This window comes from Sparus aurata, chromosome 19, assembly GCF_900880675.1.
Source record: "Sparus aurata chromosome 19, fSpaAur1.1, whole genome shotgun sequence".
Classification (NCBI taxonomy): Eukaryota; Metazoa; Chordata; class Actinopteri; order Spariformes; family Sparidae; genus Sparus; species Sparus aurata.
In genome coordinates this window covers 4,563,312-4,579,126 of record NC_044205.1, presented here as the reverse complement: position 1 = coordinate 4,579,126, position 15,815 = coordinate 4,563,312, and the positions used below count along the sequence as shown (strand labels likewise).

General features: G+C 42.7%; 1 protein-coding gene across 1 annotated transcript in view; it reads right to left on the bottom strand.

The window, feature by feature from the left end:
- The window catches only part of reck (reversion-inducing-cysteine-rich protein with kazal motifs), a 108,593-nt gene that overhangs the window by 54,552 nt on the left and 38,226 nt on the right, over positions 1-15,815 (bottom strand). Inside the window, exons 3-4 of the mRNA XM_030399071.1 lie at positions 7,250-7,324; positions 1,073-1,109 (exon numbers count right to left, since the gene is read on the bottom strand). Coding sequence (XP_030254931.1) covers positions 1,073-1,109; positions 7,250-7,324 — 112 coding nt within the window. The remainder of the gene's footprint in view (positions 1-1,072; positions 1,110-7,249; positions 7,325-15,815) is intronic.

The following is a 15,815-nucleotide window of genomic DNA, read 5'->3' as shown; positions in this document are numbered from 1 at the left end:
ACCTCTCCTCAGCATGGGGGTGAGGAGAGAGGTTTCTTAGCAGAAGTCCATAATGAACTGAACATAATCCACGAGTTACACATTACTGCATCATTTGCTTAGGTGCTCTACTTAAGTACAGTTTTGAGGTATCTTTACTTTTTTTCACTATGTCCATTTCCTGCAACGTTATATTTCCACTCCATTAAGGTTTGGAGGCAAGTATTGTACTTTCACTCACTACTTTGATTTTAAAACTTTTGCTACTGATTAATTTACAGGTCACAGGCTGCATTAGAGCCCAAGTAGTGTATTTCAAGTTGATATATTTCATCAGCAATCGGATAAAAAACAAAACCAAAAAAAACCCACTAATTCCAACAATCAGAAAAATGTCGGCTCTGATATTCGACAGTGGATACTCAGTGGACCAATATTAAAAAGTGCATAAATACATTTAAATATATGCAAAATTTGTACTTTTGATACTTAAGTACATTTAATATCAGATACTTCAAAAGTTGTAACTCATATGGGTGACTTTCACTTTTACCACAATCATGTTTTACACAATATCTACTCAAGTATGACTTTTGTGCTCTTTGTACAACACTGACAATGTGTATGCTAGACTGTAATCAAAGAGATTCCTATTTACACACCAACTTGATGTGATAAATGTAAGAAAAATATTTACTCTCTTTTAGCTCTGTTTTGGTCTCCACCAACTCCTAAGAAAAATATCTGGCTGTTTAGCTGCTAACAACGCCACTATGTTCACTAGCTAGTCTGTGAGCCGTCTGTTATTTGCTATTGGGCAGATAGAGAGTGTACAGTGGGTATGTCAGGATGTTCTAAGGAGATAACAGATTAACCTGTTTAAAGGAGGCTGAAGTGCTCAGTAGATCTGAGAAGAACTGCATAGCAAGTGATAATTATCTTACAAGCAACACCTTTGACATTAGATTGATGACCCATTGCTCACGTAGACCTATGGATGGGGGTCTTTTATGATAGTATCAGGAGGTGCCAACTTCACAGACATTTAAAAATGCTACACATACAGGTATTCATATTAGTTCTCTTCTCATACCTGGAAGTGTAGAGTTGATGCACATCCACAGTTCATTCTAAAAGACAAAGAAGGTAAAAAGGTCACATGTCACTTGAAGAGTACTAAACGTTGTTTTTTGCAAACTGAAAAACTACATGTAACCATGGTTAATACCCTTTTTACATTCATCCATCCATCCATCCTTTTTCTTCCGCTTATCCGGGCCGGGTCGCGGGGGCAGCTGTCTGAACAGGGACGCCAAAACTTACCTCACCCTGGACACTTCCTCTAGCTCCTCCAGGAGGATCCAAAGGCGTTCCCAGGCCAGCTTAGTGACATAGTCACTCCAGCATATCCTGGGTCTTCCTCAGGGTCTCCTCCCGGTGGGGCATGCCAGGGACACCTCCCGAGGAAGGCGTCCTTGGGGCATCCGATATAGATGCCCAAGCCACCTCAGCTGGCTCCTCTCGATGTGGAGGAGCAGCGGCTCTACTCCGAGCTCCTCCCGGGTGACAGAGCTCCTCACCCTATCTCTAAAGGACCGCCCCGCCACCCTGCGGAGGAAACTCATTTCGGCCGCTTGTATCCGAGATCTTATTCTTTCGGTCCCGACCCAAAGTTCATGACCATAGGTGAGGGTAGAAACATAGATTGACCGGTAAATCGAGAGCTTCGCCTTTCGGCTCAGCTCTCACTTCACCACGACAGACCGATACAACGACCGCATTACTGCGGCCGCTGCACCGATCTGCCTGTCAATCTCACGCTCCATCCTTCCCTCACTCGTGAACAAGACCCCAAGATACTTGAACTCCTCCACTTGAGGCAAGAACTCTCCCCCAACTTGGAGGGAGCAAGCCACCTTTTTCCAGTCGAGAACCATGGCCTCAGACTTGGAGGTGCTGATTTTCATCCCAGCTGCTTCACACTCGGCTGCAAACTGCCCCAGGACATGCTGGAGGTCCTGGCTCGACGGAGCCAACAAGACAACATCGTCTGCAAAAAGCAGAGATGGAATCCAGTGGCTCCCGAACCAGACCCCCTCCGGCCCCTGACTGCGCCTAGAAATTCTATCCATAAAAATAATGAACAGAACCGGTGACAAAGGGCAGCCCTGCCGGAGTCCAACATGCACCGGGAACAGGTCTGACTTACTGCCGGCAATGCGAACCAAGCTCCTGCTCCGGTCGTACAGGGACCGTACAGCCCTTAGCAGAGGGCCTCCGACCCTGTACTCCCGGAGCACCTCCCACAGAATGCCACGAGGGACACGGTCGAATGCCTTCTCCAAGTCCACAAAACACATGTGGACTGGTTGGGCAAACTCCCATGAACCCTCGAGCACCCTGCGGAGGGTATAGAGCTGGTCCAGTGTTCCACGGCCAGAACGAAAACCGCATTGTTCCTCCTGAATCTGAGGTTCGACTATCGGCCGAATTCTCCTCTCCAGTACCCTGGAGTAGACTTTCCCAGGGAGGCTGAGGAGTGTGATCCCCGATAGTTGGAACACACCCTCCGGTCCCCCTTTTTGAATAGAGGGACCACCACCCCAGTCCAGAGGCACTGTCCCCGATTGCCATGCGATGCTGCAGAGACGTGTCAGCTAAGACAGCCCCACAACATCCAGAGACTTGAGGTACTCAGGGCGGATCTCATCCACCCCCGGTGCTTTGCCACTGAGGAGCTTCTGGACTACCTCAGTGACTTCGGCTTGGGTGATGAATGAATCCACCTCTGAGTCCCCAGCCTCTACTTCCTCTATGGAAGGCCTGTCAGTGGGATTGAGGAGATCCTCGAAGTATTCCTTCCACCGCCCGACGATATCCCCAGTGGAGGTCAACAGCTCCCCATCTCCACCGTAAACAGTGTTGGTGGAGGGCTGCTTCCCCCTCCTGAGGCGCTGGATGGTTTGCCAGAATTTCCTCGAGGCTGACCGGTAGTCCTCCTCCATGGCCTCCCCGAACTTTTCCCAGACCCGACAAACTGTGACTAGCACAGAAGTCCAGTGACAAAACACCACTCGGGTTCAGATCGGGGAGGCCGTTCCTCCCAATCACACCCCTCCAGGTAACACTGTTGCTGCCCATGTGAGCGTTGAAGTCCCCCAGTAGAGCGACGGAGTCCCCGGTTGGTGCACTCTCCAGTACCCCTCCCAGGGCCACCAAGAAGGCCGGGTACTCTGCACTGCTGTTCGGCCCGTAAGCCGAAACAACAGTGAGAGACCTATCCCCGACCCGAAGGCGCAGGGAAACGACCCTCTCGTTCACTGGGGTAAAAACTCCAACACATAGTGGCTGAGCTGGGGAGCTATAAGCAAGCCCACACCAGCTCGCCATCTCTCACCACGGGCAACTCCAGAGTGGAAGAGAGTCCAGCCTCTCTCAAGGAGTTGGGTTCCAGAGCCCAGACTGTGCGTGGAAGTGAGCCTGACTATCTCTAGCCGGTACCGCTCAACCTCCCGCACTAGCTCAGGCTCTTTCCCCCCCCAGCGAGGTGACATTCCATGTCCCCATGGCCAGAGTCACCGTCCGAGGATTGGGTCATTGAGGCCCCCGCCCACGACCGCCATCCATATCACATAGCACCAGCCCCTTCTGAACCCTCCTGCCGGTGGTGAACCTACTGGAGGGCGGGCCCATGTCACTCTTTCGGGCTGAGCCCGGCCAGGTCCCGTGGGCTAAGACCCGGCCCTGAGCCCCAACCCCAGGCCTGGCTCCAGGGTGGGGCCTCGGTAACGCCATTCCGGGCGACATGAACGACCTTGTTTTTATATCTGTCATCAGGGGCATTGGAATTTACTATTTACTATTTACATTCACTATGTGGCTCATAAAGAACACAATTCTGAGATCACTTCCTAACCAGCTCTTGATCACATGATGGATTTAGAAGTAGTTTTTGAAATCATGCTAAAATCACCCATTCAATGCCAAAGAATCTTGTGGCTGGTCAGTTTGCTTCCGCTGCGGTTGTAGACTCTTGGTTATAGCTTTACAGAGCAACTATCACATTTGTGCTCCATTATGTTAATAGCTTAAGCTGTGTACATTATTCAGGTTAGTGTTGGAAGCATACATTTTTTTGATTGGTGATTATAAACCCTGTGAGAAGTGTGAGAAGATGTACTGAACAATCTACTGACATGCTGAAGAGATGTAAAGGGTACTAAAGAAGCTGTGAGAAGTTTCTCTAATGTCACACAGAACAAATACAACATTCCTTGGATCAAAATAGTGTTGAAAAACAGGAAAACATATGAATCCTATGAACTTCCATTGGGTTTGTGGTGAAATGTTGTGGGATTAATCATCACAAACAAGCTTGTCTGTCTCCTCTGCCTGAGGGACAGAGAACGACACAGACAGGGACAGCAGCACAGAAAGACACAAAGTGCTAGAAAAAGAATCCTTTTCATGCTCCTATGCTTTACAGGAATGTCATTTATGTAAATACACGTCCCTGTTAACACCCCCCGTGCCTCTTGGCTGGGGAACAAAGACTCCTGTCAGCGGGCGTCAGCACTTGCAAAGCAGGCCAAGGAGTAACAGTGTCTGTAAATGAGGTGTAAACATGATTTGTGATGAAGCAGGGGCCAATAAGGCAAGAACACGTCAGGAAGTGTAACGTTGAAGTTCAGATGAGCCAAAGCAGAACGCCCTCCCGTCTACCCAGTGAGCCAGGGCCTTTGTGTACGTGTCTACTAAAACATCTGATTCGCTTTTCTTTGGTGTTTAAAGCTGATATGAATGACAATCTTTGCACTGGACCAACAAAACATCGTATGTCTCACAGTTTTGCCTTTGACAGGTGTGAAGAGGCCTAAATTCAAATACTATGAATAGAGTTGAAACATACAGTATCTTTTAGTGGTGTGATGATGTCAATTCTAAATTTAAAAAAATACACTGAGTCCTTTATTGATTTTGTAAGAACAGGGTTCACTCAAGACACATCTAACTTTATATGATATATTTGACCTATTTTAGGTTGAACTCTGTAATCTTTATTTTTGGTGGATATTATTTAAACTTGTCTGACACCGACCTGCAAAAGAGCACCAGAATAAAGTCAAACTGTTGTTTGTGCAATACATTCCTTGTAACAAGGACTCAAATAAAAGACTACGAAGTTATGGAAAACTGCTACTATTTCACTTTGTAAGGGATTGGGGGAGTCATGCTATGCGGGGTCGAGGTGAAGTCTGAACAAATGAGTCTTGAGTCTTTTGTGGAAGATGGCGAGTGACTCTGCTGTCCTGACATTGGTCGGGAGTTCGTTCCACCACTGAGGTGCCAGAACAGAGAAGAGTCGCAACTAAGCCGAGTGAGCTTTGTTTGCTCTCAGCGATGGCAGAACCAGCGGGCCAGCTGATGTAGTAGAGAGAAAGTGCTTGTGCTGGGGCGTGTGGTACCTTCAGTAGTGGTTTGATTCTGCTTTGCACCTTACGATTGGTCAAACAGAGGCAGAGACCGCAGAAATCGTCTCCTTATCTGTCTAGCTCTTGCAACTGTGGCCATAAAATGCTATGCTAACATCAGCAAAACAAATCACATTCTTTTACATCTATCAACACCCAAAGAAACCTAAACATGTGAAAACATGAATGGCTGCGCAGTAAGAGCAACAGATGTCTGCATTTAAAGTCATTTCTAATCAGCAGTAAACAACCAAGCTGCTTTTTTTATGGATTTTTTAGTGTATTCATTGTTAGGTGTTGTATTGTGTCCAACACTATATATAAATGCAATGTACTGTATCGTTCACTCCAGTTCGAATCCCAGGCCTTCATGGTGGGACTTTAATTTATTGTAGCACTGATATTTGTGAAAGGTTTCATTACTATGATAAAACATCTTCCACAATATTTTTGGTTATAATCATCACAGCATAACATTTGGTTTGCTTTTTGATAATTCCATTCAAATGTGAGGGCAGTAGGCTGAAACACAGCAGATCTTTCTTTACCAAGAAAGTAAAAGACATCAGCTCTTCAATTACTCTGATGCACATCCCCCAACTCTCACCTCTGATGGCCTTACCTACTTCAGGACAGTACTATTCGTACAGTACTGCTTGGCTTTGATCAAAAATGGCACCAGAGAGGTGTTTAAAGTAACATGTAAGTATTTCAGGCACATTACCTAGGTTTTTGAACTTAGAGTGCAGGTGGACATTGGGGGCTGCATTGGGGGAAATGCTTTGAAAAAACCCACAAAAAACTTCAACGTCATGGTGTGTACCGTGAGGCCTGTTTCAGTTCCGCAGTACTGACATGACACACTGGAGCAGTTTTACACCGGCACTACTCGGTTCAGTATGAACAAACAAAGGTGGTGTAAAGGCGAGACTGCTTTGTGGCGATAATGCAGAGTCTATGTGTGAAAAGGGCTACTATTGATCAAAGCCCAAGAACACAGCTCATGAGGTCGGTTCAATACAGTATGAGATAATATCACTGCAGTGATATTACCTCATACTGTAACTAGGCTTACAAAACTTGTGAACTTACATGTTTACATAATAGTGTTGAATATATGTTATAAAATCCCCTTGTCAACTTAAATTGACTAAAAATACCTTCTTGCGATAAAGAAGGGCTGCAACCAATATATATTTTCATTATAACTTGTAAATAACATAAAATGGCAACAGAAACAGTTTTCTGTCCAACCAAAAGATGTTCAATGACGACATCAATAATGACATAAAGAGATAATAGGCAACAATCAACGCAAATTATGATATGTGTTTGTGGCTTTACAAATGACTTATACTGTACAGGCTAATCAATTCATCTCTGAAGGCTGTTTAGAAAGGCCAGTGGTATCTTGTTGGTTGTACCACAAGTAAGAATTCTCATCAGTTAATTGGCTATTTAGTAAATGGATCTGATTTTGTGAACATTAAATGCTCAGGAGCAGATCTGATATACAGTCTTAACCTCTCGACCAGTGAACCACAACAGCAAGACCAAAGCACCAGAGTTAACATTATTCAACACATCTTAGATTCATTTAGCAAGCCAAAGTTTCAGTATGATTCCCTTTAGACCTTTTCATGGTGCAACGAAACACAACACAGTTCAGGCTGCTTCATCTCACTGCATACATTTGAATTGGTGAATGTTACTGACCCAACTAGGTTAAAAAGGCAGTTGTCTTTGCTTTAAAGTGTTTTTGTAGTAGAGTGTTACTGTAATAGAGGCAGCGAACTCACCATGGACTCTGGACAGTAACCCGGTAACCTCTGGAGGAGATGCTTTAGACGAGACTCACTCTTTATAGTAGCGAGCTGCAAGACAGGAGCAAAATAGAGAAGTCATATAACACATTTTAAATCCATGGTTATGTGCCTTTGCTGATTTTGAGCAGGAGATAGCGCAGAAAAAGTTTTGCATGCCTTTGCCCCACTTCCCATGGAGTTGGATTCTGATGTTGCCAAATTCCAACTATGAGTATGAGATAAACAGTGAACTTCTCCTTGACTTCTGCAAGTTACAGTTGTTCATCTGGATAACCATTCAGCCTCATGCATGATTGAAGAGAACATAACATTTCAATTCATAAAAATTTTTAGATTAGGAATTTTCTCTCAGGTATGAATGACATTCATAAGCCTTACAACCTTGCCATGTTCCTTTCTTTTCCGTCAAGGCTCAGCTCTGTAGTCATACATTTGGCTCCTATAAAACAACTACTGACATTGCTATATTCGTTATGTATTTGTCTGCTGATTTCAGAGAGCAGGATCTCAAGCGCTGTACGGTCAAGTTCTTCTTTTAACTTCTGGGTGACCGTTTTGTGACTGAAACCCGAACAAATGAAACGGAAACAGCTGGCCATTAAATAATAATTTTTCAGTATTGATTATGCATGCAATCATTTCTAATGAAGATGTACCTACTAGTGGCATTCATTCTTTGAAGTTAAATTTAGAAAAGTACAACATTTATGTGTGGTTAAACTGGTTGGCTGATTCAGATTTAGAACACTGATCTAGCATGATGCAGCACTTTTGGCGACAGTTGGAACGCTGCAAGGCTTTGATGGACAAAAATCTCTCCTGGCTTATCAGAAATTTTACAAAACATCTGATTATTTCATCAATAGCCAAAAGGTAGGCGACTATCACACATCATAGCTCCCAATATAATTCTTGCAAAATACTACACCTCATAGTGTGACAATAAAATATTTTAACTAGTTTAACCAAAAGAACATAGTATGCATCAAAAAGTGTTCCAATCTTCTCAGAGGGACTCAGAGCTTAACACACAGACATCATATGAAGTACACACTCCTGGAATCAGGATCAGGATCATTCTTTCCAGTGATGGCAGTAACGCCAACGTGGTTACTAACAATTGTCCGTAACTCTTCTCGCTGCTTAGAAACGGAACAAAAGACACTCCGAATGTAGAATGACACGTACAAATGTGAACACTGCAGAATCAATCCACTTTCAGATTCTAGACACATTTTTAAAGGATCAGTTATAAAGCCCAATTTGTCACAGCTCTGATTTCCATCTCTAAATAGATTCTTACACATACAAATGGTGCAATTACTGTAAATAATCCAGGAGACTCCCATGCTTCTAAGATGAGGAACATATACATTTGAAAGTGAATTTACAGTGGGAAACATACCTCCAGAGCCAGCAGCTCATCACACTTCTAAACTCTACTGAGTCATTGGTACAGACAAGAATCACAGACACAGTTTATAATGTTCCCTTTGATCCATGACACATTAAAATGTACGTGCACCTTTACTCATTTATTATGTTGTTTTCCTACATAGAGGAATGTGCTTGGGTCATGGGAAAGTGTTGGAAAATGTAGTCAGTCCCAACACTTCTGAGATATGCTCACTTAGACATCAATAATGCATCCAAGTTTGTGGTGTGCATACACACACACACACACACACACACACACACACACACACACACACACACACACACCCATACCCCATCCAAGTGCTGTGTGAACATACAAGGCGAGAGCCTGGGAGAATGCAGCCACTGCCAACAGTCTCTGGCTCAAGTGTGAAGTCATGAAACCAAGTGAGTGAGATTTACAGCTTCACACACTGAGGCTGCTGGGAGGACTCCATGATTTTGTGGATTATCTCTGTCTTTTCACAACTATTAGACATTACAGTGGCTGTGGAAATTAACAAAGATACCAAAGATGTTTGAGGGTCTGCAGTCACAGACATGATTTTTATCTGCTGTAAGAAACGTGAAAGAAGTCTACTCAACTGTCTTTCACTCTGGCCTTTGAAATAAAATCATTAGACAAACTATAAACAGATATTAGGCTGGTTGTGAGCTAAGACATTCTCAAACAATGGCAGAGTGCCAGCCCATGTTGTGTAGCCCAGAGGTTTCCAAATTGTGATTTGAGGCATCAATATTGCATGAGGTGATGCAGATAAATGACAGTGTTCTTAAAAATGAAAAGCAGTTATTTGTTTGTGCTTCGGCCAGTGAGGAGTCATCACTCAGTCAAGTCTAACCACACAGACATGATACACATTTATTACATGATCGATGGATATCATTATCTCCAATGTCCGAAAATAATTAACACATGCTCCTTATAACTTTAGAACTTGCCTGATCAAGTTTTTTAGTTCTCCTCAATATAAAGTCATCCAGAGATAGTTGTTTGTACAGCTGCTAATAGCTAATAGCGCACACTATTAATGGTACCACTTTACCAGCAAATATGTAAACAAATAGAGCTGAAACAAACGGTTTCAATGTTGTGCATCACAGCTAACTAGCTGAATCTATACCAACATTACAATAATTCCACAAATAGAACTATGACAACGAATAATAAAAAGAGCAACAAAATCAATTATTATTACCTTTTTATGGTGCACCATGAGACATTAGTGTAGGTCATAGTGTCCCATCGACACAGTTCTTATATTCCTGAAGCACTGACATTCTACTCTACCCATTCATAAACTAATTTTTCCAGTGTTGAAAACCTTTGTATATACAGTTGTGATCAGACATTTTCATAAACTTGTAAAGAACATGTACATCATGTCAGTCTTCAGTTCCAGTGATTTCTACAGCTCTCATTGTTCTGTGATTTGATGAGAGGAACACAAACTACTCAGCACAAAACCATTCACGAAGTTTGGTTCAATAATGAATTCATTATAGCTCTTCTAAAAATGTGACCAAAACTTAAGTGCTCAGTGTTGGTCTGAAAGAGCACATTATTGACAGGAAAGTCACTTGGAGCCATTTCAAAGCAGTTACAGGTCCCAAGATCAACTGTACAACAACTGTTTGTGAGTATAAAGTACATGGCACAGTTGTGTCACTGCCATGTTCAGGAAGAAAACACCAACTATCACCTGCTGCTGAGAGAAAACTGGTCAGGATGGTCAAGAGTCAACCAAAAACCACAAAAGGCAAGTCTGCAATGAATGAGAAGCTGCTGGAAGACAGCTGTCAGTGTCCACACTCAGGTGACTGGTGAAAGAAGCTGTTGATCCAGACATGGAACCTTAAAGCTGGACTGAGGTTTGCTGCTGATCACAGGGACAAAGTAAAAACCTTCTGGAGGAAAACTCTGTGGTCACATGAGTTGTTTGGTCACAATGAGCAGCAATATGTTTGGAGGAGAGAAGGTGAGGCCTTTCACCCCAAGGACACCACACCTACTGTCAGGCATGGTGCTGGTAGTATTACGCTGTGGGGCTGTTCTGCTGTCAGTGGATCTGCTGCTCTAAAGAAACTAAATGGAATAATGAAGAAGGAGGATTATCTCCAAATTCTTCAGGAAAACCTCAAATCATCAGCTGACTGGCTCTTGGGTGCAGCTGGGTGTTCCAACAGGACAATGATCCCAACACACATCACAAGTGGTAAAGGAATGGATCAAACATGCTGAACTGAGGTTTTGGAGTGGCCTTCCCAAAGTCCTGACTTGAACCTGTCGACAACACGTGGACTGTGCTGAAGAAACAAGTCTGTTCCAGGAAGACAACAGATTCAGTTGAACTTCACCGATTATGTCAAGAGGAGTGGTTAAAGATTCAGCCAGAGGATGACCAGAAGCTAGTGGATGGATACCAAAAGCACCTAACTGAGGTGAGAATGGTCGAGAGACACTTAACCCAACGTTACAGTTACTGTCATGATCCATTTATTTATCTATTTTTAATCTCAGCACTGTATCGCTTTATTGTACTCCCAAGCTGTACATTATGTTTTGTTTAACACTTTTGTGCTTAATTTGCTCTTCGGTATACTGAAGTGGAAGTAGCTGCAATGTTTAATAATCCCAATTTGCGTAATTTCTAATGATTGTTATAATTTTTCTGCTGTGACAGTCCTGTGTCCAGCCTGGATTACTGAAGATATGTCTTATTTTTCACTTAAAAAGGGAGAACTGAGGATGTTTCATTTCAGAAACTATAGAATTCTGTTCAGTTGTAAAACACTGTGGATTTGAAGTTGATTTCTCAACAGCGAATGTTTTGTTCATTCTAGGCTTCAGGTGCTCCTAATGTGTTTGTAATCAGGTGTTCTTGGACTGTTCTTTGTTGAAACAAACTGAATCAGAAGAATGCAGATCGACAGTAACTTCATGCACTCCTTTCACAAATGTCGTTACATCCCTGCTGAACTCATGGAAAACACAACGCCAAACGGAGCAACATTGATTTGTTGGCAGATAATCAGTGAAAAAATCTCTCTGATGCAACAAAAGCCAACTCTGAAAACCAATGAGCCAAGCACATCATTTGTAACAGTCTCTCAGTCTGTATGAAAGGTGAATAAGTGCCTGCTGGCAGACTGATGGGTTCTTTCTCCAGGGTCGGGCTCATCAAACAGCACATGCCGAAGAAAGAACGTTAAGTAAAGCAGCAGTTTCCAATCATGTGCTGGAGAATCTATCATTATTTTTTATTCCAGCAAGCGTAAAAAAAGCAGATTCTGTTCACTGATTCACTCTCTATGTATAAAGGTATGTCTGACAGTTGAAATAACTCCTGTGGCTGCAAAGAAATCCCTTTGACTTACAGATGTGTTTGGTGTCATAGTCACCAAACTAACTGCAGAGATTTAGAAACCAAATCACTAGAGCACCATCCAGCGTGGAGTGATTTGGTACATTAATAAGTCCAGTACATTAAAAAGACATTTAATGGGGCCCTGGAGTTTTGGAGAAGAAATTCAAACTGAGGTAATAATACAATAATACATTTCTCAAAGTACCAAAGAACACTGTTGGTGTAGACATAAAAAAATCAGTCAGTGAAGATCTTTCTCTTTTGATTAAATGTCTTCCCCAAACTACATAGTGCACCTTTAAGATTGATAACTGCAGTTTTTGAGCTCCATATTACCCCAGATAATGATACCATATCTGCAGAGGTCAAACAGGATTTAATGTTTATAAAACCAAAGTTTATTACAGAATTTTGCAATACAGAAACTTGGTACATTCATAAGATTTGGATGACTTAATATTAATGAAGTGTCTTCAGAATGGTCTTTTCTCTTTCTTGGTTCTGGTTGGCTGGCAGTGAAGCAGGACCAGCCCTATAAAACTGATTGATGAAGTCACACCACGGGACAGCCAGGTGTTTAAGTTTACCCACTGGCTTTTGCTCTTTAAGAACGAATATATGCAAACGCTAATAACATGCAGTAGCAACAGATTCTCAGAGTCTAGGCACAGCCCTATAGTGGCATCATCATTCAGTCTCGCTCACGCAGGTCTGAAGACTCCTTAATGGTGGATTCTTCCCTTGAAGCGAAGTTTAAAATATTGTACTCAAGCGAAATTTTTGCGTGATGCTGTGCAATCAGAGTTGATGCTCACACTGATGTCACGGCGTTAACGTTGCTGATGTCTGGACACTGAACATGAACAACAATGGCAGAGAGGATAATTGTCATTTATCACGGCTGTTTGTGGACACCCAGAGCTGAAGGAGCTGCCATGGAGGGAAGTGAGCGATAAAGTAAAACTACCTGCTAACTGTTGAAAATACATCTCAGCACAGCACATGCTCTTTCCGATCTGAACTCCATTCAGGGAACACACATTTTAAAAGCTGGGTGCCACATGTTTGTGGTCATTTTTATTTGCGTTACTCGCACGAGTACACGTGAGTCAAAATGAAGAAAGCCTGTGATCAAACACATGTGTGTAACGCAAAGCAAATACCTTCCAAGCATTTGGTCTGAACGCAGTGTAAGAGGGAAAAGAGAGGCATGAGGGACAGTGCACAGTTAAGGTTCCCCAAATAACAATCATTTTGACTGTCAGCTTACAGTGAGTCAAAGGAAAATGAGACGGAAAAAGATGAACGAGCAGGAGGGTGTTGACAGATATCAACGAAAGCTCAAATTAAAATAAGTTCCTTTTCAAAGACATGGGGAGAAAGTACTGTACTTGCATTTTTGACTCAAGCCTAACCATGTCATGTAATTACCCCTCTACTTCCGAGAACCTGAGAAACAGATATTATGGGGAGTACTACAGATTATCGCAGATGAGGATGTTTTATTCAGGAATTCACATTATTCACACTACCTGACAATTTAGCTATAATAAAGCACAATAAGGCTTAATCAAGACTATTGTTCCCGAGGAAGCTCACATCCTTTGACTTCAGCTAAAAGCTTCTTTAGGTTTTCTTCTGAAATCTTCGACAGTGTGCTCTCTAATGCTAGGTTCTCTGTTTTGATAAAAACAGGATCAGTGAAATGATCGGCAAGCCTGGCTCAGTGATTAATCCCACAGACTCAATCCTTGATCCTTAAGACTCAGTCTGGTCACTGTAGAAAAAGAACATGCACCAAACGGAAAACGGTTCAGTGCTTTGAAAGATTTTTTAACCCACTGGACCAACTCTGTTTCCTGGCATGTGTGCCGCTGCTTTGTTCAGTCCAGAAGCAGAGTGTGATGTTGTTGAGTAGCGCAGACTGTGTTTATGTCATCATCTCCTTTGTTTTTGTGCTTCTACTGTGGTTGAGTAGGTTACAGTATGATGTTAAATGCTTCTGTCATTTGTCTGTTTTAAGTGTGTTTATTGGTAATATTTACGACTTTGTTGTGCTGTAGAGCCCAAGTTGGCACTGGCTGCTTTATTTTGACTGGGTGCATTGTGCTGTTCCACTGCCTGACTTCCTGTCTGGCTCGATCTGCCCTGTGCATGGTCCTCTTCCGTTGACAAATACATTTGCAGCATATTCTCCATGGAGCAGAGCTGAGAGCTGCTCCTGGGCCGCTGCTGAAACGTGTCGTTGGGCAGCACAGTATTGAAACACAGTATTGTCTAGAATGATGAACAGCTCCAGCGAGGTGAGCTAATTCTCAACTAAATTGTTTTCTCTCCTGTGTTTCTGACTTAAGAACACTACAAAAGGTTTCAAATGTCCTTTATTTATCTTTATTTTTTAATCTGTGAAACGGGAGGAAAAAAATTGTTGCCAGGTAAAAAGAAACACTTGCAAAATAATTATTCTGTGAAACCAAGAGAAAAAAAAGGGGCGGCTGTAGCTCAGTGGGTAGAGCAGGTCGGCTAGTGATCGGAAGGTCGCTGGTTCGAATTCCAGCTCTGGGCTGAGCTGAGCTGCATGTCAAAGTGTCCTTGAGCAAGATACTGAACCCCAAATTGCTCCTGATGTGCAGTTGGCACCTTGCATGGCAGCCTCTGCAATGAGCTGGCGACTTGTCCAGGGTGTACCCTGCCCTCGCCCAGAGACAGCTGGGATTGGCTCCAGCAAACACCCCCCATAAAATGACCCCATAAAAGGGATAAAGCGGTTGGATGTAAGAAGAGGAAAAAAGTTAAGCACTTAAAATGTGAATTGAGAAAAAAGAGAGAGCAGTCAGTGACACCTGAAATGTGAGTTTTGTGAATGACATGTAAAATATGCTGGAATATAATACTCTGTGTTACAATCATATGCCTATGATTATTGAATTGTATCAATAATTGTGTATTATGACAGGGCCTCAGCGTCTGTGCTTTCCCCTGCCGGGGCCCTCCAGTCACTACTGGCCTACTACTCTTTCTACTACTGCCGTCAACAGTGACATTTCGAAAAACAAAAAAAACAAAGCATACATACACAAGTACTGTACTCTAACTGCTGCAAATGACAGTATCCATTATGACTGTACACTAGAAAATGAAAATGCTCAGATATCCAAACGTGAAAAATACTATGTATGAGGCCATTAAATGTAACTCTGCAGCTTGATCTGAATTGCTGATAATGGACATTATTCTACATGTCACATGAACAGCAGATTAGTGCTGATAATAATAATTCCTACCACAGAAAACTAAAACTAACCTGGAAAAAACATGAACGGTTTGAATGTTTCTGACAACACGGTGCAGGGCTGCACCTCAGCATCTTGTGGCCAGCATGGTGAATTACAAAAGCAGACATTTAAAAAAATTATTCTTTCTGCCAAAACTTTTTCCTCCACTTGTTCTCACAGATGGAAAAACAAACATTTCATTTAGAAAAGTGATCCTGCCAAAACTATTGTTTTCACCTGGAAAATCTTTTCCCCCACCAGGTGAAAAGAAATGAGAGGCTTAAAAATATCATCCTGGAAAAACACTGAACACCTTCAGTCATTAACACAGGAGAGAAAGCAATTAAGATCAGACTTGACAAATGGATCAGCAGAATGTAGTTGTCACACAGGGCTTCCATCTAAAATCCCTAAAAACATATCACTAGATATCCTCCTGACTACCAGTAGTTCAAATTT